The 24882-nt window shown below is 38.8% G+C and overlaps 1 protein-coding gene and 1 long non-coding RNA gene across 2 annotated transcripts in view; both read right to left on the bottom strand.

Annotated features, from left to right (window-relative positions):
- RLF (RLF zinc finger) overlaps nucleotides 1-1363 on the bottom strand; it is a 71801-nt gene extending 70438 nt beyond the window's left edge. Inside the window, exon 1 of the mRNA XM_006188041.2 lies at nucleotides 1093-1363. Coding sequence (XP_006188103.2) covers nucleotides 1093-1329 — 237 coding nt within the window. The 5' untranslated portion in view covers nucleotides 1330-1363. The remainder of the gene's footprint in view (nucleotides 1-1092) is intronic.
- A 3678-nt stretch (nucleotides 1364-5041) lies between these two features.
- On the bottom strand, nucleotides 5042-24744 carry LOC116668169. Its single transcript, XR_004325237.1, has 3 exons — nucleotides 24667-24744; nucleotides 16176-16179; nucleotides 5042-5053 (listed from the first exon to the last, which is right to left on the bottom strand). It is a non-coding gene; the product is annotated as an uncharacterized LOC116668169 (long non-coding RNA).
- Nucleotides 24745-24882: the final 138 nt, after the last annotated feature.

Raw genomic sequence — 24882 nt, 5'->3', positions numbered from 1 at the left:
AAAGAGACTGCTTCTGGCTCAGCAGAGAAGAGGGAGAAGAGCAATCAATCAAGTCAATTTTTGATTCTCCTCAGGACCAACACAACAAATTGTCCCCCAAAATTGTAACTTTGGAACACCGCAATTTATTCAGAACACTCAACTACTCATTAAGGCTCAAGTGCCAACACACTACGATTGTTTTGCACTAAGGTGCACCAGGTGAGAAGCAAAGGGGTGGCTCCAACACCTGATTAGAACAAACAAGCAGACGTAGAAATAATAATGGCACATCTTTAAATTTATAAAGAAAAATCTCGGAGTGATCAGGGAAACTAAACATACCAAGAAATATATAATCATAGGTTAGGACCCACTATGGCACAGAAATGGTCACAGAACTGCCAAAAGAGACCACACTCCACATCTTTCCCAATCCTCTTCTACTCAAAGACCCTAATAACCACCACAAGGATCATAAGCCTTATTTCTGGCAGCACAATTCTCAAAGGAATAGAGAAGAGGCGAAAGAACAGCTTAAATGTCGGGGCGGGGGGGGGGGGGGAGGCAGCAACAACCAACCAACCAGCTTCACAATTCTTAAACAGAAAGCCCTAGACGTCTTTCAAAGCCAACTGTCACATCTTCTAGAGGCCCAGAAGACGTTGACTCCGAAGATAAGTCTCTGGCCCCATCATATATCTCCGAATTATTCAGGAAAACGCAAGCTCTCCCATTTAGAGATCTGCATTCTACTCAAAAAAGGATCATCTGGCAGGAACGAGCAATAAATCCCTCAGGAGGCAATGGCGCTCCTACCACCCGGCCGAGGGGACAGGCAACGACGAGAGGGCATGGCCCCTCCAGGGAGCCGCCGGCGCCCTGCGAGCTTTCAGTCTGACCCAGCGCAACCTGCTCTGGCGGTGGCCAAAGTCGGGCAGTGGCGAAGGGGGGCCAGCGGTCGAGCTTCCGAGCTGGGCCTTCCCGGGCCGGGGGCGCGGCGAGACACAGAGGTGGCGCCTTGCAGTCCGGCCCCGGCTGCAGCAACGGATCCGGGGCCTCTTCCCTGACTTCCCCGCCCCGCCGCCCTCAGCCAGCCAGTCCGCCCCTCACCTGGCAGAAGCTCCGGCAGTAGTTCAAAGATGAGACCTCCGACACCTCCTGCTCCCTCAGCTCTGTCTCCAGCTGCCACAGACACGGTCGCAGTCCCGAGGCTCCCGGCGCCGGAGATGAGGGGCTGTGACCCCGAGCCATGGACTCAGTCTCAGGTCCGTCTGCGGCTCCGGCGGGAGCCGGAGCCTCAGCCCCAGCCCCGGCGGCGGCGGCGGCGTCTCCCTTTCCGTCCGCCATCTTCCCACGGCCCAGCAGCGCGTAGGCAACCAAGCCACGTGACTCAGTCCTGGCCCCGCCCCCGGTCGACCGCGCGTGGTGACGCACAACTGGGCGACGCTGGCGCCCGCCGGAATCTGTCATTGGGACTCGGGATGCTCCTCCCCTCCGCGGCCTCCCGGGCGGCCGCCCTGGCAACAACCTGGCAACAAGCTGGCCAGAGTTTCCTTCCCAGTGCAGTCCTTCCAGGCCTTTTAAAGTCGTGAGGGTCACCTAGTCGAACATACCTGCAGACACAATCTGAATATGAGGGAATAACATTTGAGCTGCGATATGAAGAACGAGAGAAATGTAGCCCTGAGAAGAGCCATCCCCAGTAGAAGGAAAATAAGCAAGTGTTGTGAGGCCGAAATGAAGACTAGCTCCATGGGAACGTGGTTTATAACAGAGAGGGCATTACAAGTCAGTAGGAAAAGGATGGACTCTTCCGTAAATGGCGCAGGAACATTTTTTTTTCCTTGTGGATTGGATTTTTACTTCAAACCTTATCCAAAAATAAATGCTGGATGGATTAAGGAAAATATAAAATGTCTTTACGGTATCAGAATAAAGAATTTCTTAAATAAGACCCAAAAAGCACAAACAATAAGGCAAAATTTAGGCAAAGCAGATTTACTGCATTAAAATTTAATTCTCTGATAACAAGTTTTTTTTTAAATTTAAGTACAGTCAGTTACAATGTGTCAATTTCTGATGTACAGCATACTATCCCAGTCATGCATATATATACATATATTTGTTTTCATATTCTTTTTCATTAAAGATTACAAGCTGTTGAATATAGTTCCCCATTCTATACAGAAGAAATTTGTTTTTTACCTATTTTTATATTTAGTGGTTAACATCTGCAAATCTCAAACTCACAGATTTATCCCTTCCCACCCCTTTCCCCTGGTAACCATAGGATTATTTACTATGTCTGCAAGTCTGTTCCTGTTTTGTAGATGAGTCCATTAGTGTCCTTTTTTAATATCTATTCCACATATGAGTGACATCATATGATATTTTTCTTTCTCTTTCTTGCTCACTTCACTTAGTATGGTCCATCCATGTCTAATAGCAGAAGTTTTAAAAGATGGAACACAAAGACAAGACGAAGACCAGGCAATATTCACCATATGTAACCATCAAGGAATTAATATCTCCCAAAGTTCCCAAAGTCAAAAGGAAAAAAGCAAACACTCTAATAGGAAAGTAGAGAAAGGATATAAAGAGGTAGCTCACCGAAAAAGAAACTGGAACGACCAAAAAGCCCATGACAAGATATTTAACTTCACTGTAACTATCAAAGTACAAATTAAAATAACAATGAGATATAATTTCATATAATTTCATACCCATCAGATTGGCAGAAATTTTAAATTAGTACCATGTGTTGGGATTTAGAAAACTGGAATTTATATATTGTTAGTGGAAGTATCAACTGCTACATCACTTAGGAGAAAAATGGGTAATATATAATAAAATTAAAGATGCACTTGTCCTGTAACTCAGCAATTCCTAATAATAATAATAGTAATCATCATCATCATGTGCTAGGTTCTTCTCTAAATTCTTTATGTATATTAATTCATTTAATCCTACTAAACAATACTATGAAAAAATACTATTATTATCCTCATTTTACAATTAAGGAAACAGAGGCACAGAGAATTTGAGTAACTTGCCTAAAGTGACAGAGTTAGTAAGTGATGTGCCCAGAATTCAATCCCAGGTAGTTGGCTCCAGAATCTGAACTTTTTTAATTTAGTTTTTTAAGTATAGTTGATTTACAATGTTGTGTTAGTTTCTGGTGTACAGCAGAGTGATTCAGTTATACATATATATATTATTTTTTATATAGTAAATTTTATTTAGATTTATGCATATATTTCCACTTTATTTGCCCTTAATTTCTTCTTGCAGTTCAAACTTTCTACCTGGGATAATTTTTCTCTATATGACTTATTTTTTTAATTGAAGGACAGTCAGTTACAATGTGTTAATTACTGGTATACAACGCAACGTTCCAGTTATGACAATATATGTTCTTTTTCATCTGAATCTGAACTCTTAGCCACTATGTTGCTGATATTCATTGCAACACTTTATAATGATAAAATATTGGGAACAACCTAAATGTTCAACAGTAGAGAGATGAATAAACAAATTATAGTTTGATCACAGACTGAAATATTGTACAGCTAGTGAGTGACTGAATTAAAACTGCATATATTAACATAATAAGTATAGAAAACATAAAGCATGATAAAAGAAAATTGCAAAGGATATATATTATTCCATACTAAAAGTTTTAAAAACACAGAAAACAAATGCTGAAGTAGTAAAAATATTAAAATAAGGGACTGCATAAGAATGGCACGTATCACCTTTAGAATAGCAGTTCCCTGGGGAATGAAGGAGTAAGGGAGGTGTAAGAAGCATTCACTGTATTTGTAATTTTTTTTAATTCAAAGCAGATATTCAGTCAATCAATCATATCAGTTGCATTGAGCACCTATTATCTGCTGAGTACCTTCCCAGATAACAGAGATTCAGAGGAGAACATGTAGTTTACATTTGAATGGACAAATGTGGCTAAATATTAATGTATTAGAGCTGGGTAATGCACACATAGTTGTAATATTATTCTCTGTGCTTTTTAAAAAATCTTTACAATACAAATAATTAGGTTTTAAAAAATTAAAGAGGGTCAGTGTGTCTGGAACATGGTGCAAGAGAGGGAAAGCGGTGGAGATGAGGCTGGAGAAGGAGAAAAGGGCCAGATAAGGTAAGCAGTGGAGATTTTAAGTGTGAAAGGTGACCACTGGAAAGCATTAAGTGGTGTTATGACATCATCTGATTTACATGCTTGGCTGCAGTATGCAGAGTAAGTGGTGGAAGGCAGGAATGAAAACAGAGAAGCTATTGCAGCAGTTTGGATGATAAAAGTGAACAGATTTAGGATACATTTTGGAAGTACAACCAACAGGCTGATGAGTTGGTTGTGAGAAGTGAGGGAAAGGGAGGAACCTGGAATGGCTACATGGCTATTGGTTTAAATGACTGGCAATGAAGCTTACGGAGGAAAAAAAAAAACTTCAGAAAAGAACAGATTGGGGAAAGAGGGGCAGGCAAACAAAGAGTTCTGTTTGGGACAGGTAAAGTTTGATTCTCCTAAAAGAGAATCACAGGTGGGAATGTAAACTGGTACAGCCATTGTGGAAAATCATAATGGAGGTTCCTCAAAAAACTAAAAATATCACCTAGCAATTCCAGTCCTGGGCATATATCCAAAGACAACGAAAGCACTAATTTGAAAAGATACATGCACCCCAGTGTTCATAGCAGCATTATGCAACAGCCAAGATCTGGAAGCAACCTAAGTGTTCATCAACAGATGAACAGATAATTAAGATGTGGTATATATGTACAATGGAATACTACTCAGCCACAAGAAAGAATGAAACTGTGTCATTTGCAACAACATGGATGGATCTGGAGGGTATCATGCTTAGTGAAATAAGAGAAAGGCAAATACTGTATGCTATTACTTACATTTGGAATCTAAAAAATAAAACAGAGGGATGAATATTAAAAAAAAGGAAACAGAGTCACAAATCTAGAGAACAAACTAGTGGTTACCAGTGGGGAGAGGGAAGGAAGAGAGGCAAAATAGGGGTAATGGATTAAGAGGTACAAACTACTGTGTATAAAGTAAATAAGCTATAAGGATATATTATATGGCACAGGGAATATAGCCAATATTTTATAAGTATAAACGGAGTATAATCTGTAAAAATTTGAATCACTATGTTGTACCCCTGAAACTAATATAATATTGTAAATCAACTATACCTCATTTAAAAAAAAAAAAGTTTGATTCTCCTGTGAGACATCCAAATGGAGATACCAGACAAGCACTTGGGTATATGATTGTGCAGCTTCAGAGAGGGCGGGCTGAAGATGCAGAACCATCAGTTGTTATGTCCCCTGTTATTAGACCAAAATTCTTTCTTTGACTTCACCACATCCTCTTCTAGTTTCCGTCCCACTTCTTTGCTCTCTTTTATAGAAAAACTCCTCTAAAGAGCTGACCAAACCCTCTGTTTTCACTTATTCTCTTCTCATTCTCTTTTGAACCCTTTTCTGCCAGGCTTTCATTCCCCACTCCTCACTGAAACTGCTCTTTTTAACATCACCAGTAATGACTACTTTTGCTGTGTTACCTAGTGAATTCAGTCCTCATTTATCCAGTCTCTTAGCAGTATTTGGCATGGTTGATCATTCCCCAACATTTGATTTCACTTGGTTTCCAAGTCTCCACATTCTCCTGGTGTTTTTTCTGGGTTTCTTTTCTCGTTTTTACTTCTCTTTCTGATTTATAAATCTCCAGGCACAGTTGTTCAGTCCTTTCTTTTTTGATCTATACTCATTAATATATTCATCCAGCCTAATACCGTTCGTATATCATTTACATAGTATGACCTCAGTACCACTCTCAGCCCAGAAAAGAAAGACCCTGCCCTGGCACAAATTTCATTCTCTCTGTCTCTCTCTCTCTCATACACCATATAACCATATTAAAGAACACATAGGTGCTTCTATCATTCGAGAGCTAGTGTTCACCACAAAGTATGACTCTAAATATTTGTTTTTATAACTAACACCATTCAGGCCCCAGGAAACCTCTCCTCCACATCTCCTGTTGTGTCCTCAAAACTAAATACACCAAGTGAATTGAAAGTAGGGACTTAAATAGATATTTGTATACTCATTCACAGCAGTATTGTTCATACATGGAAACAACCAAATGTCCACTACAGATGAAGGGATAAACAAAATATGGTACATACAATGGAATATTATCAGCCTTATCAAGGAAGGAAATTCTGACACATGCTTCACCATATTTGAACCTTGAAGACATTATGCTAAGTGAAATAAATAAGTCACAAAGAGGCAAATACTGTATGATTCCACCATATGAGTTACCTAGAGTAGTCAAAATCATAGAGATGGAAAGTAGAAGGGTGGGTGCCAGCGACTGAAGGGAGAGGAGAATTGGGAGTTAGTATTCAATAGTTTCAATTTGGGAAGATAAAAAAAGTTCTAGAGATGGATGGTGGTGATGGCTGCACAACAGTATGAATGTCCTTAATTCTACTGAACTATGTACCTAAAAATGGCAAATTTTAGCACAATATTTGAAAAATGAATGGTAATTGCATTGTGATGCCTTTAAGGTTTTGTGTCATGCCACGTAAGAGAAACAGGCACTGCTTTGAAGTGCCAAGAGAATTTGAACAGCAGAAGCACTTAGGTGAGAGAAAACACAAACTGACTTGTCATTTTGACCCTTTTGTGACTTGTTTCCATGACTGGAGGTTTGTACCTTTTGGCCACCTCTGTTCATTTCATCCACTTCCCGACCCCCTGCCTCTGGCAGCCACTGGTCTCTTCTCTGTATCTATGAGTTCTTTTTGATTCCACATATAAGTGAGGTCATACAGCTTAAAAAAAAAAATGACCCTTCCTCTCAGATAGCACCAACGCAATATATTCTTGCACAACCAAGGATTGTTTCTTAATGGTAGTGAATGTTCCTTTTTTTAATTGCCTCTCTTCATGTCCTGATGCATGGTTCCAATTCATGTGCTGATGAATTAGCACAATGTCTCATGGTGGCTGAGGAAAATTTTGCAATATTGAACAATTTCCTCAAATTATATATATATATATAGACATATATATGTGTGTGTGTCTAGATGTGATGTGAGTGGGAAAAAAAGACTGATCCTTTATATTGCCAATAGATAAACAATGAATGTTAGCCTTGGGAATAATTTGATTTATATAAAAATATTTAATGATACTTTAATTTTTAAAAACTAAATTTCTGTTTCCAGTATTATTTATATAATTTTGAAAATTTTGTATTTTGTTATTTTGCATTTTAATTTTGATGGAGAATGTGAATGTTTTAAGAGAAAAATAACTTTTTTGAAAACACATGAAAACAATTTTTTGACATTTGACATTTTTCACTCTTTATCAAAATATATTTAAATTTTATACATTTTGAATGCAATTGCATGTTATTTTTAATCCTTTTTAGTTCATTATTACCATAGACACAAGTTTGAAAAAATTTTCATAACAATATAATTAGTGATTTTGCTAAGGCAAGAAAAAATAATAGTAGGGACTAAGTATGTAGTAATAAGTTAATATGCATGTATTTTATAATTTATCTAAAAATCCCTGACCCACCAATAGAACACCCAGAAATGTACTATAATAATTAAATTCAGTCATCTTTGATATTTTGCCAACCAATATTCAGGCACCAAAAAAAAAATCACAGTTTTATAATGTGTCTTTTATATTTTATGGTTGTAAGGTATATTTATTAAGGTGGAAAGGTAGAACAGGATTTATCTAACTGTGTGTTGTTAGCTTGGTTATAACTTCTAGATAGTTAGACATATGGTGTGTGGGCCTCCATTTATGCTCATGCTCCCAGGTCCTACAAGTAATAAGAGTGAACCTTGCAGCACCACTGCCCTGAAATCCAGGCTCTGCCTCTAAGTCCTTTGGAGACCTAGTTGGCATCTCACAACAGAACTGCTCCTCTCTCAGTAAGTGACCCCTCTATTCATTCAGGTATTTAAGCCAAAGATGTTGGATTCGTGCTCAACTCCATTCATTTTCTCACACTCCATATCTAATCTCTGCTCTAGATTGAAAATATAGTCTCAAATCTGCCCCTTTCACACCTCCTCAAGATCCACCACCGTAGACCCCTTCACTAACACCTCTCATCTAAATTAAGTAATAACCCTTTTAGTGAACTAGCTACTTCTATTCTTGTTCGCCTGCACTCAGTTCTCCACAGGACAGCCATATTAATCCTTTTGAAACATAATTCAGATCGCGTCACTCCAGCCTGCTCAAAACATTCCAGTGCCTCCCCATCACCCTTACCAGAGCCTACAAAGTCCTATCTGTATTTGCTCTGTTACCTCTCCACATGCACTTCTCACCGCTTCATTTCACTCACTGGGCTCCAGCCACACTGACTTTGCCAATCTTAAACAAGACAGACAAGCTCCAGACTTTTGCACCTACCATTCTTTCTGTCTGGGAGACCCTTCCTTTTTTCATTTCATTCGGATTCAAGTACCACCACATAGTGGCTAATGACCTTGTCTAAAATAACCTTCTCTATCCCTTTGCTTTCTCTTTTTTTTTCATATTAATTGGCTTTACATTATCACTATTTTGTGTGTCTCACCTGCTAGAAGCTAAGTTCTTTGAAAGTAGAATGATTCATTTTACTCAGTGCTGTATCTCTAGTGTCTGGTATGGTAGTTCCTGGCATATTGTGGGCACTCAATATTTGTTAAACAAAAGAAGAAAACGTAAAAGTTCATGGTATTTAAATGGGACTATATGAGATCACCTGGAGAAAGTGTAAATCAGGAGTCATAAACTCATAATCTTCCATGACTAAGACAGGTGACCTAAGTGAGTAAAGCAGCTTGGATATCAGATGTTCGGAAGTAGGGAACTGATTAAGAAATGACCCAGGCAGAAGGTACTCAGCTCCAGCAAATTATAGCAATGTGAGAATGCAAACACCATTTTGCTAGAAATTGGAAATCTGGACATTGGTTTTTTGTTTTGGTTTGGTTTTTGTTGTTTGTTTTTTTAATGGAGGTACTGGGGATTGAACTCAGGACCTCATGTATGCTGAGCATGCACTCTACCACTGAGCTATACCCCTCCCCCTGTTTGTTTGTTTTTTTTTTAACATAATTCCCCATTTAAAAAACTGCAGGACATAAATAATACCCACCTGTGAGTTCGGTTTGCATAATGAGCTGATAGTTGGTGACCTCAAACAGAAAAAAAGGAGAGTCCTGAATCTCGCCAACATGGATATGTCAAAAGAGTAGGCTCCAGCCAACAAAGAACATTGAGAAGGAGCCACCAAAGAGGTGAGGGAGACCCAGGAGAATGTGATATTTCTGAGGACAAAAGAAGAAAGTGGCAGGAAAAGAATAGCAGCATAGACTGCTAACAAGGGTTTGGGTTGAGGGGAGATATAGCTCAAGCCCTAGAGCACATGCTTAGCATGCACGAGGCCCTGGATTCAATATCCAGTACCTCCTCTAAAAATAAGTAAGTAAACCTCATTACCTACCCGCCCTCCCGGCAAATTAAATAAGTAGTTTTTTTGTTTTAAGGAGTTTGGGTAAGATGAGGACAGAAAGTGGGTAAGCATCTCATATGACATCATGAGTACTGTTGATAACCTTGACCACAGAAGTTTCTGTGGCTGTCTGGTATGGGACCCTGACTGGAGAGGGTTGAAGAATTAATTCAAGATGAGGAATTGAAAAGAAAAGAGGTCAGGTGAGGGGAATAAATCCCTTTGAGAAGCTTTTTTGGGAAAAGGGGACATAAAAATGGGACTGATATAAGGGGATGTGAGGTTTTAGAAGGAATTCTTTTTGGGGTGGTGGGAGATAATTAGGTTTATTTATTTATTTATTTGGATGGAGGTACTGGGAATTGAACTCAGGACCTTGTGCATGCTAAGCATGCAGTCTACCACTAAGCTATACATTTACAAGTGATGACTTAAGGTAGTTTCATTTTGCAGATTCACTTATTCAGATTCAAAAAGCATTGGGGATGCCTACTATCATAGTAATTAGGACTTCTTAAACATAAGGAAATTCTAGAGTATGGTTGTATGCATATGGAAATGATATAGCAAAAATTATGGTGCAGAAAAGGGAGGAGGAAAGCTGCAAGAAAAAAGTCCTTGAGAAAGCAAGGGGAGATGTCATCCAGAATACAAGAAAAAGTTGACCTAGGATAGAAATTACAAACTTTTTTTTAAACAGGAGGGAAGAGAGGCAATGTTGAACTCTTGAAGAGAGAGAAAAGCTTTGTTAGAGTGATTTCAGAGTGGATAGGAAAGAATACTTACTAGATACGTGGGAGAAGATTGTAGGGCAGGGTTGAGTGGCATTCATTCATTTGTTTAACAAATAGGCATTGACAGACTACTATGTTTCAGGTATGTCCTAGGGGGTGCAGAAATATATCATGAATAAAAGAAGTCCCTGGGTATTGTATTCTTCCCCCCCCCCCCCAGAAGTTACAATATAGTTAATTTATTTGCAACTTTCTTTATTCATATTTCAATTTCATGGATACACCCAGTTCCCCTTGATTGAAGCTGAGGGTTCCTGGATACACCATCAGTCACACATTTACAAGTGATGACTTAAGGCAGTTTCATTCTGCAGATTCACCTATTCAGATTCAAATAGCATTGTGGATGCCTACCATCATAGTGATAATTTCACTGCAATCTTGGTAAAAAGCGGAGGGTTCTAGGGTCAAGTTTGCTGGGTTTGAATCTTGTTTCCATTGCTTGTTAGTTGTGTACCTTTAGATCATTTAATTTCTTTGAATCTCGGGTTCTTCATTTTAAGATGGGCATAATAATAGCCTGTCATAAGAATGTCATGAAGTCTAATAAGATGTATCTAAAGTGCACCTTAGGATAGATACATAGAAAGCACTCAGTAGACTTGCAGACATAGTAAATAATCTTATGGCTAACAGGGAGAGGGGGTGGGAAGGGATAAATATGAGAGTTTTAGATTTACAAATTTTAGCAACTATATATAAAACTAGATTTTAAAAAGTTTATTCTGGATAGCATAGGAAACTATGTTCAGTATCTTGTAATAATCTTTAATAAGAAAGAATATGAAAACAAATATATGTATGTATATGCATGACTGGGACATTGTGCTGTACACCAGAAACTGACACATTGTAATTGACTGTACTTCAATTAAAAAATTACTTTTAACACAACATTGCCAATCAACTATACTTCAATAAAAAAAAATTACTGGTATGGTTTAAAAAAATAAAGAAAGCACTCAGTAAATATTACTATTACTTCTCTGAGGTTCTGTCTCAGAGAATAACTTTAGACATACACCCCCCTACTGACTGTAGAAATGGTTTATTTTCATGATTGTCCTGTAAGTGACAAAATGATCCGACCCATATTGTGGATCATTTAAGGAGCTGTCGGCTAGAATTTGTGACTACAAGTTCAAGAACTTGATTCTATCATTTCACTGAGGTGGTAATTAAGTCACAAGAGCCCAATTTACTAATTTATTCTGAGAAATATAATGGCATCCCTATAGAAAATTTGGCTTGGGAACAAAATTAGTATCAGAAGATTGCTTAGGGAGAATCTTTGTAAAGGTAACTAGAACTTAAATCACCCCTATTCCAACACCCAGGCTTCTCTCATAATTATTTTCTATTCTCTCTCTTTCCTTTCCTCAAAATCTAATCGGATTAGATGCCAAATGCTGTCAATTTGCCCTTAGGAAATTTCTTCCATCCATCTTTTTTCTGACTTAGGTGTTTGTTCGTGCCCAAGGAATGAGAGCATAACCTCTAAAGATCTGAAAGACCTTTAGAGCTTGGAGCTTTTAGCTTTAGAGTTAAAGAGCTTGGAGAGTGAGAGAAAATGCCAGGTGAGGGAGCAGCCTTTATACTCTAGAACCTCCTTTTGAATGATCATCCCTGTGACTGTCACCACTCCCTGCCAGACACTCTATCTTGGACTTGCTGTTGTCAGCTCACTGGAACCCTGGGAGCTTAGATGTTTCTTTCTGGGAGGCTTTGTTGCTGTGTTTTGATGAAGGGTCAGGGCCTTCAAAAGCAAAGAATCCCCCAAAGGAAGGGAAAACTCTGAACCCCATCCCCACCCCCACCAGAGCTGTTTCAGCCTTTCCCCTCCTGCCAGAGATTCCCCCGGAGAATTCATCTTTGCTCTTCCTTTTGGGGGATTTTACATTTGTTGTATACAAGGAAGCGGTGATCCCTTCATTGTACGACCACCCTTAGGCAAGTCTTACTTTTCCCTTGCTTGGGTTGTTGTAAGACCATCCCAGCAGGTATCACTGCAGGCATCACACTTACCCCTGATTCATCTTCCTAAATTTACCTCCATTGCTTAACAATGTTCAGCCCCTTCTTGCTGCAAATAGAATAAAAATCTTCAGCCTGGCTTTGAAGTCCAAACAACTCCCTAGAGCACAGAGTTGCTAGCTCCCCAAACCTGTCACAACTCCACCCTACATAGTAGTTTTCCCACCTTTGTGCCTTTGCTCAATCTGTCACCTCTTCCTGGAACTCCCTCCCACTTGTACTCAGTGGAACTGAGAGATAGTATCATCCAGTCATGGTCGAGTTACCCCAGCTCCACTGGCCTTCCTTCAGCCCCTCAAACCCTCATTTTTTTCTTACCTCAGGGCCTTTGTACTTGCTGTTCTCTTTGTGGAACATTCTTTACATGTCCAGGGCCTTCTCAATCTTCAGGGTTCTTCTCTGAAAGTAGCTTCCTTTCTCTTCTCTCTTCTAGCAACCTGCTTTTTTCCCCTTCATAGCACTTGCCACAATCTGTAATCATACATTTAAGTGTTCATTTATCTGTTTACCCCACCCTGACATGAAATTGTAAACTCACAGTGTTCATGTCTGTTGGTTCCCCACTCCATTTCAGTGCCTAACACAGTGCCAGGCTATTGTAAGCATGAATATTTCCTGAATGCATGAGTGAGTGAATGGATTACTATGCATGGAACCTGTGATCAATCATCAGCAAAAATGCCTATATCATCAATTTCTACTCTGCCTTAACTTAGACCTGGTTCTTCCCAAAGAACATTTGTCTTCCCAAGCTCTATCTTTTCTATTTCGTTCACTTTCTAGATTTGAACCTGGCACAGAGTAGTTGCTCCATATATATTCATTTAATTATTTCTTACTTTCTCTTTTCCCCTTTAGTCTAATGAATGGTCAGGAAAGATAGCCCAACCAAGTCATTGTTCGGGAAGTCAGACAAACTGAAATTGAATCCTAATTCTGCTGCTGACTAGCTGGTGATCTTGACCAAGATTTTTAACTTCTCCAAGTCTCAAAGTTTATCTTTTATTTGTAAATCGAATTTTAACCTGGGCAGAGCTACCAGGTCAGGTTGGCCCAAGGAGTTAATCTACCCTGCCCCCTAGAGGACCTTTGTTTCTGGGATAAAGGACTTGGAATCCCAGAACTGTTGGAGAATCTTGGTGAGCTCCTCTGACCCCCTGGAGAGAGAGGAGGGCTCCAACACAGCCCTGTCGGAGTTGACTCCAGCCTAGACCACGGGCCATAGGTGAAACATTCACTGGTCAAGGAGAAGGCAGCACAGACTTTGACAAAATCAACAATCCCTGAGCAGCAGAGTGGTAGTTATGGTTATTTCTGAGAACTAGGGAGGGGACCTGGTTCAAACACTGGATTTACTGCTACTTAAGTATGTGGTGGGTTGTTTAGAGCTTGGTGATTGGGGTGTTTGCTAAATGTGTGATACATTTGTGTTAACCAGACTTAGGTGAGGTCAGGAGTACTTCTGAGCCATGGATAAAGTGAAGATATAATAATGAATACCCAGCTGTCAGGGTAGTTGTGAGGATCAAATGAGAAAATGAATTCATGTAAAGTGTGAACATGGTGCCTGGCACATATTAGATGCTTAATAAATGGCAACTGCTCTTGAAAATAAGGCAGCCTTTCTACCTTTCTTTCTTATGCTACATGAAAATTTACTCTCTAATAAAGAATCAGAAAAAAATGGGTTGAAACAAGAACATGGTCAAACTATGCATTTTTTTGGAGGCCATCTTTTACTTTTTGGTTTAATAATAAAATACAGATTTTCTGTTAATAAATTGTGTGTTGTTAAATACATCTAAAACCCATTAAGAGATGGTAATGTGATTATGAAGTAGTTGCTAGTGGCCAAGGGTGAGAGATAGACATGGATGAAGAAGGGGCACCCAGAACTTTTTGGGGTAACAGAAATTTTCTGTCTTGATGGTGGATGACCACAGTTCATGTGTATATACACTTGTCAAAATTCATCAAACCCACTTAAATGGGTGTTTATTGTTTGTATACTATACCTCAGTGGAGCAAATTTTTTAAAAATTCCAATGTTTTTATAGGCTTTATTATTTTAATAGTTATTTCATTTAAAATTAACTTATGTAATAATTGAATTGGAAATTTATTATTTTTATTCATTAATTTTATGCTTCACATTAAATAATTAAATACATTTTAATTTACCTTAAATAATATCAGTAATAACAATGGAAGTGAATCAGTAGGGGGAAATGCTGTTTTTGTATATATCTAAAGAGCCAAGATTATGACTCAGACCTGGACACAGTGCTGGGCTCCTGGAGTACAGATTGAAGTAGACGTGCTCCCTGACCTCAGGCAGTAGCCTACTGTCTAATGAGGGGCACAGCCACGTAAGCAGATAATTTCTCCTTTAAAAAATTACATTTTTGAGTAATTAAAATATGCAATGTTAAAATATTGTTTTTTAAAAGTCTGTACAAAAGAATAGATAATAAAAATAAGTCTCCTTACCATCTGTGTCTCTCAGTCCCATAGTTTCCCTCCTGAAAATTAGTACATTTTTATCCTTTCAGAAATAGTCTATTCATATCACAAGCATGTTTGTATATGGTAGGTATATACGTATGTACATATATATGGTAGCTTTGTATAAAGTAGCTTTACTCTCTCTTAATTCTAGTTCTTCTCATTGCTTTTTTTTTAACTGAACATTCTACTCTGGAAATAATTCCACAGCAAAATATATCAAATAGATAGTTTTCAATATAAGAAGTGACGACGAATTGAAATTATAATGGGGTAATCACAGTTCAGGCATACAAAAATGGAGTCGGCATCTGGTCTCAGACACTTTTCTGTACCACTGAAAACCTGACTTTCCTTTGAACCAAACCCAAGGACATATGGAAAATCGCTGTACCTTCCCTCAATTTTGCTGTGAACTTAAAATTGGTCTAAAAATTAAATTCCACTAAATTTTTAAAAAATAAAATAAAGTTCCACATGTGGCTCACATGTTATTTCTACTGGACAATGCTGCCTTGTAGGGTAACAATCTGTGATTATCTGCTCAAGTCACAACCACAGCTTTAAGCTAGACTTCTCATAATTTGGCTTATTCAAGAAATAATATTTCCAAATGTTTATAAAGACACATTAATAATTTACTTCTACATTGCCATTATATTTTAACCATACTTCATGTTAATATTTCTTTTTTTCCATATTCTCCTGGATTCAAAGCATTTTTATGGATTCAATTTGTTCCACCTGATTATAGTCACTGATTTTCAATATTCAGCTTGTTGAGCTTCACTGTCCCTGGATGTGAAAAACTCCCTTCTCAAACTGGCCTCTCTGCCTCCTCCGACACTATAATCCCTGAAAGAATTGCCACTTCCCATTAGTAACAAGATGTGCCAGGATTTCCTCTGCCTGGAGATGTGGTACTGGCTGCCCTCTTGGAAGCCCTGGTTCCTTTTAGTGAAGGTTAAGTGTGAAGGATTGAGACACCAGGGCTGCATTTGTATCATTCTCAGTGACTGTTGGGTGTCAGCTGGCCCAGAACAAAGCAAACGTTATCCATTTCACTGGCTGAGTGGAAGCCTTGCAGAGTCATGAGTTCAATCCAACTCTAACCTTGTAATTTTTATCTTCGTCTAACACAAATAATAATTCTCAATAAAAAATTTAAATCTACATAAAATTCTAATCATTTAACAGTGCGGTTCCCTCTCTCCCACATTCCTGATTCCTCTTATCCTGTTCTAGTTTTACCATGGCTTTTGTAATTTCCAACATACCTCTCTCAATTGTCATTTATTTTCTTATCTAAATTTAACATTTTTAATACGTGATATATTCATATCATACACATTCTTAACATCATGGGAAAGAGAAATGCAGCCCCTGACTGCTTTCTGGCATTGTCCTGGCACTCACATCTGGGCCTTAGCTTAGCTAGGTGCTAACCTGGTACTCACAGCTCTGCCGTGGTGTTCCTTTTTTAATCCTCATTTTTTAAAATTGAAGTATAGTTGATGTGCAATGTTGTACTAGTTTCTGGTGTACAACACAGTGATTCAGTTATACATATATACATATTCTTTTCCATATTCTTTTTCATTATAAATTACTACAGGCTGTTGACTACAGTTCTCTGCGCTACACAGTAGGACCTTGTTATCGCCATGATATTTTCCTGTTGAACACAAAACATTTTACAGGTCACAAACATCAGATAAGGCCACTCTGAATGTGACAGAGGCAGACAAAGCAAGACCACTGGATAATCATGGCTGAGCAGACAAAACCAACAATGTTGTCTAAACCACAAAAATATATGGTCTTTACCTGGATAATATGAGTGACTAATGCTTCTTTACCAAGTACAGCTTTAACTCCGTGTTAGTCCTCCTGCTTTTTGGATAAAAACCTCAAGAAAGAAAATGTAATTTATATAAATTAGAATTTATGATATGGCTTTGCTCTGAAGAGTCAAGACAATAGAAGTATTATGTTGTTGATTTCAACTTTTGGAATTCAGTTATGAACAAAGCACAACAGACTGGATGTTAATATTTCCCATCTTGATCCTGTAAAGGTAAAAATACAGATGACAGCAGCTGGGGCAGGGTGAATGTGGGGAAGATGCTGTGGGGTAGAGGTTTGTGACCAGAGTCAGAGGGAAGGAGGGTTTTGTTCCAGGGGATATTTGACATTATCTGGAGACATTGTTGGTCGTCTCACCGGCAGGGTGCTACTGGCATCTAGTGGGGAGAAGCCCAGGAGGCTGCACAGCATCTTACAATGCACAGGACAGTCCTCCAAAACAAAGAAATATCCAGTCTAAAATGTCGCTAGTTCTGAGATCGAATTGCCTTGATCCGAGTAAAAAGCAAGGTCCTTACCGAGGCCGATAAAGCTCTACCTGATGTGGTGCTGGCTGCCTCTATTGTCAGCTCGCGCTTCTCTCCTTCGGTCACAGTGGCCTATTCCTCTTTCTCAAACTTACCAGGCACACTTCTCCCTGGGAGGCTTTGCAGGTTTTAGTCCCTTTGATGAAGAGCCTCTTCCCCCAATAATCACATGGCTAAATCCCCCCTCCTTTTACAAGTCTTTGAACAAATGTCCCTTTTCAACGAGACCTCCCTTGACCAACCTATTTGAAATAATAACACCCCAACAGGCACTAGCAATTCTTGCCTGGCTCTATTTTTTTCTTAATTCCATTTTACTTGCTGCCTTCTGACATATTATTTACATTGCTTATTTACTGTATTTATTGCTATTGTCAGTCTTTCCTATGATAAGCACTACAATGATCTTTGTGCAGTTTGCTCATTGACCCCCCAAGTGCCTGGAACAGTGCCTGGCATAAAGTGGCTGTCAATAAGTGTTAATTGCATGAATTAAATGAATGGACTCAATACTTACCAAAGCCTTTAAAAGCATATAGGTATTCTCTATTGACTACTAATTTCAAACTTCTGAAAGACTCTTCAAAATCAAGAATTTTTAAAATTACATAATACAGATTATACCTAACAATATACTCACACCTGCAGTCAGACTTCTATGAAAGTCCATAGATTATTCTCTGTGTGGGTCTCTGGGAGGTAAATTGCACAGCCAGTTAAACTCTGACTGGGTTCCCAGAATCTCATTGCTTCCATATTGAGGATTCAAGATAAAATTGCATTCTGGTAAAGCATCGGACCAACCTGCTTATTCCAGCTCTGTCCATTGCATTTTGATAAATGCATTGCATTTAGAAATGAACAAAATTAATTAATCTCTATTCATTTTTTACTTTACCCCTAAGTTTTCCAAATAATTTCAGGTACAGAAAACACTCCCCCCCATATAAACATACATGCACATGCACACAAATTATAGGGAAATGTTATCATAAAAGCAGTAGCATATTTCTGTTCATAAAATTTGGAAAACTCCCAAATTATTTCCATGAGTCAGACAGCTCTTACTTGGCAGTTAACAACTCCACCACAGAAAGTCAAATAATTCTTAATCTTTAACCCATAATAATTTAAAAATTGGTCAGGAAGACAGTGCTTCCATTAATTACCCAGTTTGGACATTTGTATTGTCTTGAACTGAACTTTAAGAGTATTCCATTTTCAATATCTAAACATGGAGCTGTAGCCTACAACTTTTACTTTAAGTTCTTAGATGTGGTACTGTTTTCTTTGCTCTCTTCTTGGTGTTCTTTAAAAAAAATGAAATGGGAAAGCATCCAATTAAGTTCTACTGATAAATCTGACACCACAGAAGCACAGAATCTTGGAGCTGAAAGAATTAAACAATAACTTAGTCCATCACATCCCACTCCCAGTTTTATAAGTGGAAAAACTGGTAAGAGATGTCTGGCTCTTCCTCTCAGTCTCTTTGTACCACATCCACCTCTCATAAGTGGAAAAGGAGTTTATCAACAATGTATGACTTATTAAATAGATTTCTTTGGTTCAAACTCATACAAAATAAAAACCTTTGAAAAAACTTAAAGTAAGAACATATGCAATAAACTAGAAATTGAAAAGAAGCACCATATTCTTTGAGAAAACCAGTCACCCAGGTTTGGGGGCAAAGTCTTGTGGCCTGGACATCTTTTTTTTTTTTTTTTTTTTTGGTTATTTAATGTATTCTTTCAAAAAATTGGGGGGGGCGGAATTAGGTTTATTTACTTATTTTTTTAATAGAGGTACTGTGGATTGAACCTAGGACCTTGTGCATGCTAGACATGCCCTCTATCACTGAGCCATACCCTCCCCAAGTCCTTGGATATCTTCACCTGATATCGCTTCCTTCGTTTGTTTGTTTGTTTCTCTTTTAACAGTATGTTTTACAATTGCCTTTGGAGTATGGAGAATGGTCACAAATATGTTCTCAGAATTTATCTTCTCTTGTTATTTTGCTACATATTGGGGAAGGAATAGACTTATTACAGAGGTATCTGGCATTCTTTGCGGGGGGTCCTTTGAGGGCTTTACTAAAGCCAATGGAAAGGTGCTATATGTTGCAACATTCCAAGATGCCACAAGAAGATAAGGGACCAAGAACCCAGCTCTTAATCTGAGCCTAATAGCTTCCTCTTTCTATTTCTTCTGGTCAAAAATCTCCTCCATCCACCACCGCTTATATGCTACTAGTATATAGGACTTGATTGAGATGGATGAGAATGGGGCTGGACTTGGAGGGAACGGTTTAGCATATGCCAGCTTAGACCACATAAAAGCCTTTGTAAATTAATTAGATAATCTCCTTAAACCTCCATGAACTAATGGAAAAAAATATATACTTTTCTCTGCCCCTGTTACTGGCACAGAGCTCCTAAAACCTTTGTAATTTCTCAAGTGATAAAAGCAGTAGAAGCATCTTTTGTTCTAATATTTGGTCTTTGACCCTGGCTCCTAACACAGAGATCCCAAATCCCTTGTAATTCTGTGGGCAATAGGACTGTTATTCGTTCTTATGAGGCAACTCTTGTTCAGCTCCTGGATGAGGCTGGTGACCAGAAAGACCAAGCCATCATTGGATGTTTGGAACTTTCAGCCCCACCCACCCCCATCCTCTGGGAAGGAGAATGGGGCTGGAGACTGAGTTAAGATCAATCATGCCTACACAATGAAACCTCCACAAAACCCCCAAATGTATGGGGTTTGGAGAGCTTCTGGATTAGTGAACACATTTACATGCCAGGAGTGTGTCACACCCCTTCTCCATGGACCTGACCCTACATATATTTTCATCTCACTGTTCATTCATATCCTTTATTATAACTTTTACAATAAACCTTTATAATAAACCAGTAAACAGTGTTTCCCTGAGTTCTGTAAGCCATTCTAGCAAATTATTGAACCCAAGGAGGGGGTCATGGGAACCCGCATTTTTACAGCCAGTGGGAACAATGAAGTGACAACTTGAGATTTGTGATTAGCCTCTGAAGGGGGCAGGCAGTCTTGTGAGACTGAGCTCTTGACTTGTGGGATCTGACAAGACAGTGTCAGAATTGAGTTAAGTTGTAGGACATCCAGCTGGTGTCAGAGAATTGCTGGACATGTGGAAAACTCACACATCGGGTGTCAGAAGCAAAGTGTCCTAGTAGTGTGAGAGTAAAGGAGAAAGACACAGGAGGAGTGTAGATTTTCCTTTATGATCTTTAACAAAGTTCATGACTCACAGTAAGTATGCAATAAATGTTAATGATGTCAACCTTAGAAATAAAACAGTTATTTTACCAGCAAACGGGTTTATTCGGGAATAGCAAGAGAATGGCAATTGGGACAAACAACTTATAGCAAAAGTCATAGGCAAGCCCAATAACCAAAGGAGAGGAATGTTATTTTATAGAAAAAAAGGGGGAAGATGGAAAGGGTTGTTTTGAATGAAAGTCCATTAGAGAAAAGTGAGAGTTCAGGGTTATGATGGCTTCTCATTGACTGAGTTTGCTGAGGTTAACTGGTTTCTTGTAGGAGATGCAATGTACATCTTTTCCTGTTGGGCTTGTAATGGATAGTTCTTTCCTGTTGATTCTTCCAGCGGGTATGTAATTGACAACTCTTCTTGTAATTGACCTGGAGTGGTACTGTAGTGAGAGCTCCCCCTTCTGGCCTCCCGACTCCATTTGATGAGGTTTCCCTTCTCTAATTTTCAGAGATCACTATTGGGCTTTGTCTTCTCTCTGGGCCTCCAAGGAGGCTATGGCTACTAACAAATACACAGCCTTCAGGTGGTTTCCATCTGACCCACAGATGGTGTTAAGAGTACCTCCATGAGGGAGAGATTCTACACTTGCTCCTTTCACAGCACCTCCTTTATCGGCCTAAAATGTTCCCCTGTTCATCTCCAACTCCAGTTTTGCAAAGTAAACCTATCTTTCATATCACAGGCCAAGTGTGACTCCCATGAGAAAAGATTCACTGACCTACCTGTCTAGGTCAAATCTCTTTTCTAGAACTGATAGAACTGATGGGAAGTGTAATTTTGTATTGTTGTACAGTTTTTTCATTTGTACCCCCATTAAATTGCAGGTCCCATGAGGGCAAGGCCGACTCCTTCTTGCTCTCCTCTGTATCCCCAGGACCGAATATACTGCCTGGCATATAGCACGCATTCAAAAAAATATGTTTTAAAGAATGTGTGTCCCTCATGTAATCATCCAAAAATACAAGTTCTTCTTGTTAGAACTTAATTTTTTAAATGATTTTTGTAGTTGACAAATACTTTTTGCTCTTATTATAATAGACTTTTAACGGGTGTTTGTAGCATAGAGTTGAAGCTTGTGTTCTCTGGTAAAACCCTAACACACTGACTTTCTGATTTGCCGGCAGAGGTGACTTTAAAACAAATAAGATCTATTTGAGACAAGTTACACTGCCTAAAATTTTCCTGCTGTGGTATTTTTGCATAACCTGATTAAAAACTTAATGTACTTATCTAATTCATTCTTACCTGTAGTTTTTTTTCCAATGGCTATAATCATATTATTCTACCAAGGGCCACTGATCATTGTAATTCAGTTTATCTATTACAAATTGCCATTCAACTGTTACTAATAGTTGAGTTATCACATTTTGGCAGCTGGCATCAAAATAGCTCTGAGGACAACCAGAAAGCAACCAGGGATTGCTGATCTCTATATGGTTCAATTATCTTGTGTAGTCTGCAAGTTTCGGTAATTGCTCATATGACAAAATAATCTTGTGTGCATTTTCTATTTTGCTTTGGTAAGAGCTTTTATTTGTTTTAAGCAAATAAATGACCACATCCCCTTGAATAAACTCTGTTTACCCTGATAGCTTAGTGTTTCTGGCTAATATCCAATAAAGCTGAGCTTCAAGCACCTCAGTGCTTTTCAGGGCTAAACTGCTATCTTTTATTTTGCTTCTCAGCAGACAAGAACATCTCATCAAAGAGGATATTTATTAATAAATTGGCATCTTTTAGTTCTGAATGGCTCCCAAGTGAGCCCGGAGAATTAAGGATAGAAGAAATTCATGTATAAAATATGCTACAAGGATATATTGTACAACATGGGGAATATAGCCAATATTTTATAATACTATAAATGGAGTGTAATGTTTAAAATATACATATAAAGAAAGAAAAAAATATTGAAAAAAAAGGATAGAATAAATTCCAATTCTTCCTAATCCATCTGCAAGAGGCAACTGAATGGGTCCCTCTTAACGTGAGACTATTAATAGTGGGGAAAAGGGTGCTTGTTTATTAGGTACCAGTAGACAGGGGAATAAGTAATGGCACCAATAATCTCATTCTTCCTTAACTGCCCCTAGTGGCCCCTCCTGCACCAAGACTATTCCTGAGCCAACAATAAGTTGTGTATTCAGAAGGAAAAAGCCACTGAGTCATCTGTGATCTCAGGATATCATCCGAGTAAGCAGGATGCCTCCAGCAGGAAGCCTATGCCCAGAGCACTCGGTCCTCTTAGGAAGTTTCCAATCCTCTCTGGCACTGAACTGTCTCCCTCTTTGCCTCACGAACAGACTAAAACACTTGTACTCCTTTCCTCATCGCTCAGCACATGACTGTCACAAGCAATAGTTTCACAACTCCTTTATGATGGTTTAAACTCTGGAGTCAGGCTCCGTCTGACTTATACCCACTTAGTTGGTTCTACTCTAAGAACAAGCTTTGTGGATATTAAGGGGACACAGCGTGGTTCAGGTGAGCATAGGATAAGCTGGGAGTGCGGAAGGGAAGAGTTACAGCCCTTCATCCTAGGCATTCAAAAGCAAAGCTATCTTCCACCTTATCTAAAGACTCATTCATTCACTCATTCATTCCCTCAACAAGTATCAGTTGTCTGCTTGTGCTATGACTTACTTTAGGTGTTAGGGATAAACAAGACGAAGTTCTCACTCTTATGTAGCTCACAAAGCAAGTAACAAACCAATGGATGTATAGTATAATAGGTGGAAAATTAAACAGGAAAGGAGATAATTATAACAGTGTATTACATACATTGACTGTTTAAAGCTCTACACAGGTGACCACTGAACAGAGATGACAATGAAAGGAGGATGTCAGCCATGCAGACACTTGGGGGAAGAGCATTTCAGGAAGAAGGATATCTTGAGGTGGGAGTCTGCTTGGTGGGCTCCTGGAGTAGCAGAAGGCCAGTGTGCTGGAGCTCAGGGAATGACAGTGAGAGGGGTGAGAGTAGCAGGCAGGGACGCGAGGCTGGAGGTTGGGTACAGATAATGTAAGGCCTTGCAGGCCATCATAAGGATACTGGGTTTTACTCTAAGTGTGGTGAGACCTTATTGGAAACTTGAGAGGAAGGAGTAATATGATCTGATTCACATTTTCAAAGAATCACTCTGGCTGCTGGTGGAGAACAAATTGCAAGGGCCAAAGTAATGAGACTCATTACAAGGCCTTTGCAGTAGCTCAGGGGAGAAATGACAGACAAGAATGGTCATAAGATAAGACCCACATATGTCTGTGTATAAGAGATATCCCTTTTACTTAAATGAGAAAAATAAGTTAAAATTAAAAGGATTGTTTTTTAAAAGAATCACCATGCAAATACTAATCATAACCAGCTGAAGTGGTTATATTAATCTCAAACAGAATAGATTTTAGGACAAGGTGATCAGGTGGTGAGAAGTTGCCAGATTCCTAATGTATTTTGCTGATGAGGTTGGATGTGGATTATAAAAGAAAGAGAGGAGTGAAAGATGACTCCAAAGCTTTTGGTCTGAGAAACTCAGTGAATGTAATGTCATTTACAGAGAAAGTAAACCCTTGGAGAGGAATAGGGTTTTGAGGGTGGAGTGAGGAGGGTTGTAGTGGAGACAAGGATGATCAGAGTTCATTCCAGGCATGTTGAGTTTGAGATGACTGTTAAACAATCAGGTAGAAATGTTGAATAGCCAGTTGAAAAATACATGTCTACATGGAAGCAAGCTAAATGCACATCGACAGATGAATGGATAAAGAAGATGTGGGGTGTGTGTGGGTGTGTGTGTATATATATACATATAACACAATGGAATATTACTCAGCCATAAAAAGAAATGAAATAATGCCATTTGCAGCAACATAGATGGACCTAGAGATTATCATACTAAGTGAAATAAGTTAGAGAAAGACAAATATCATATGGTATCACTTATAAGTGGAATCTTAAAAAATGATACAAAAGGACTTGTTTACAAAACAGAAGTAGAATCACAGACATAGAGAACAGAGTTGTGGTTACCAAAGAGGAAAGGAGGGAGGGATAAATTAGGAGTTTGAAATTAACACATATAAAATAGATAACCAACAAGGGCCAACTATGTAGCACAAGGAGCTATACTCAATGTCTTGTAATAACCTATGATGGAAAGGAACCTGAAAAAGAATAGATCAATCGATTGATCCATCAATCTAAGTATGTATGTATGTATGTATGTATGTATGTATGTATGTATGTATAACTGAATCACTTTGCTGTACATCTGAAACTAAAACACTGTAAAT

The sequence above is a fragment of the Camelus ferus genome, chromosome 13, assembly GCF_009834535.1.
Source record: "Camelus ferus isolate YT-003-E chromosome 13, BCGSAC_Cfer_1.0, whole genome shotgun sequence".
Classification (NCBI taxonomy): Eukaryota; Metazoa; Chordata; class Mammalia; order Artiodactyla; family Camelidae; genus Camelus; species Camelus ferus.
Note: the sequence above shows the minus strand (reverse complement) of the source record. Positions and strands in the feature narration are given on the sequence as shown.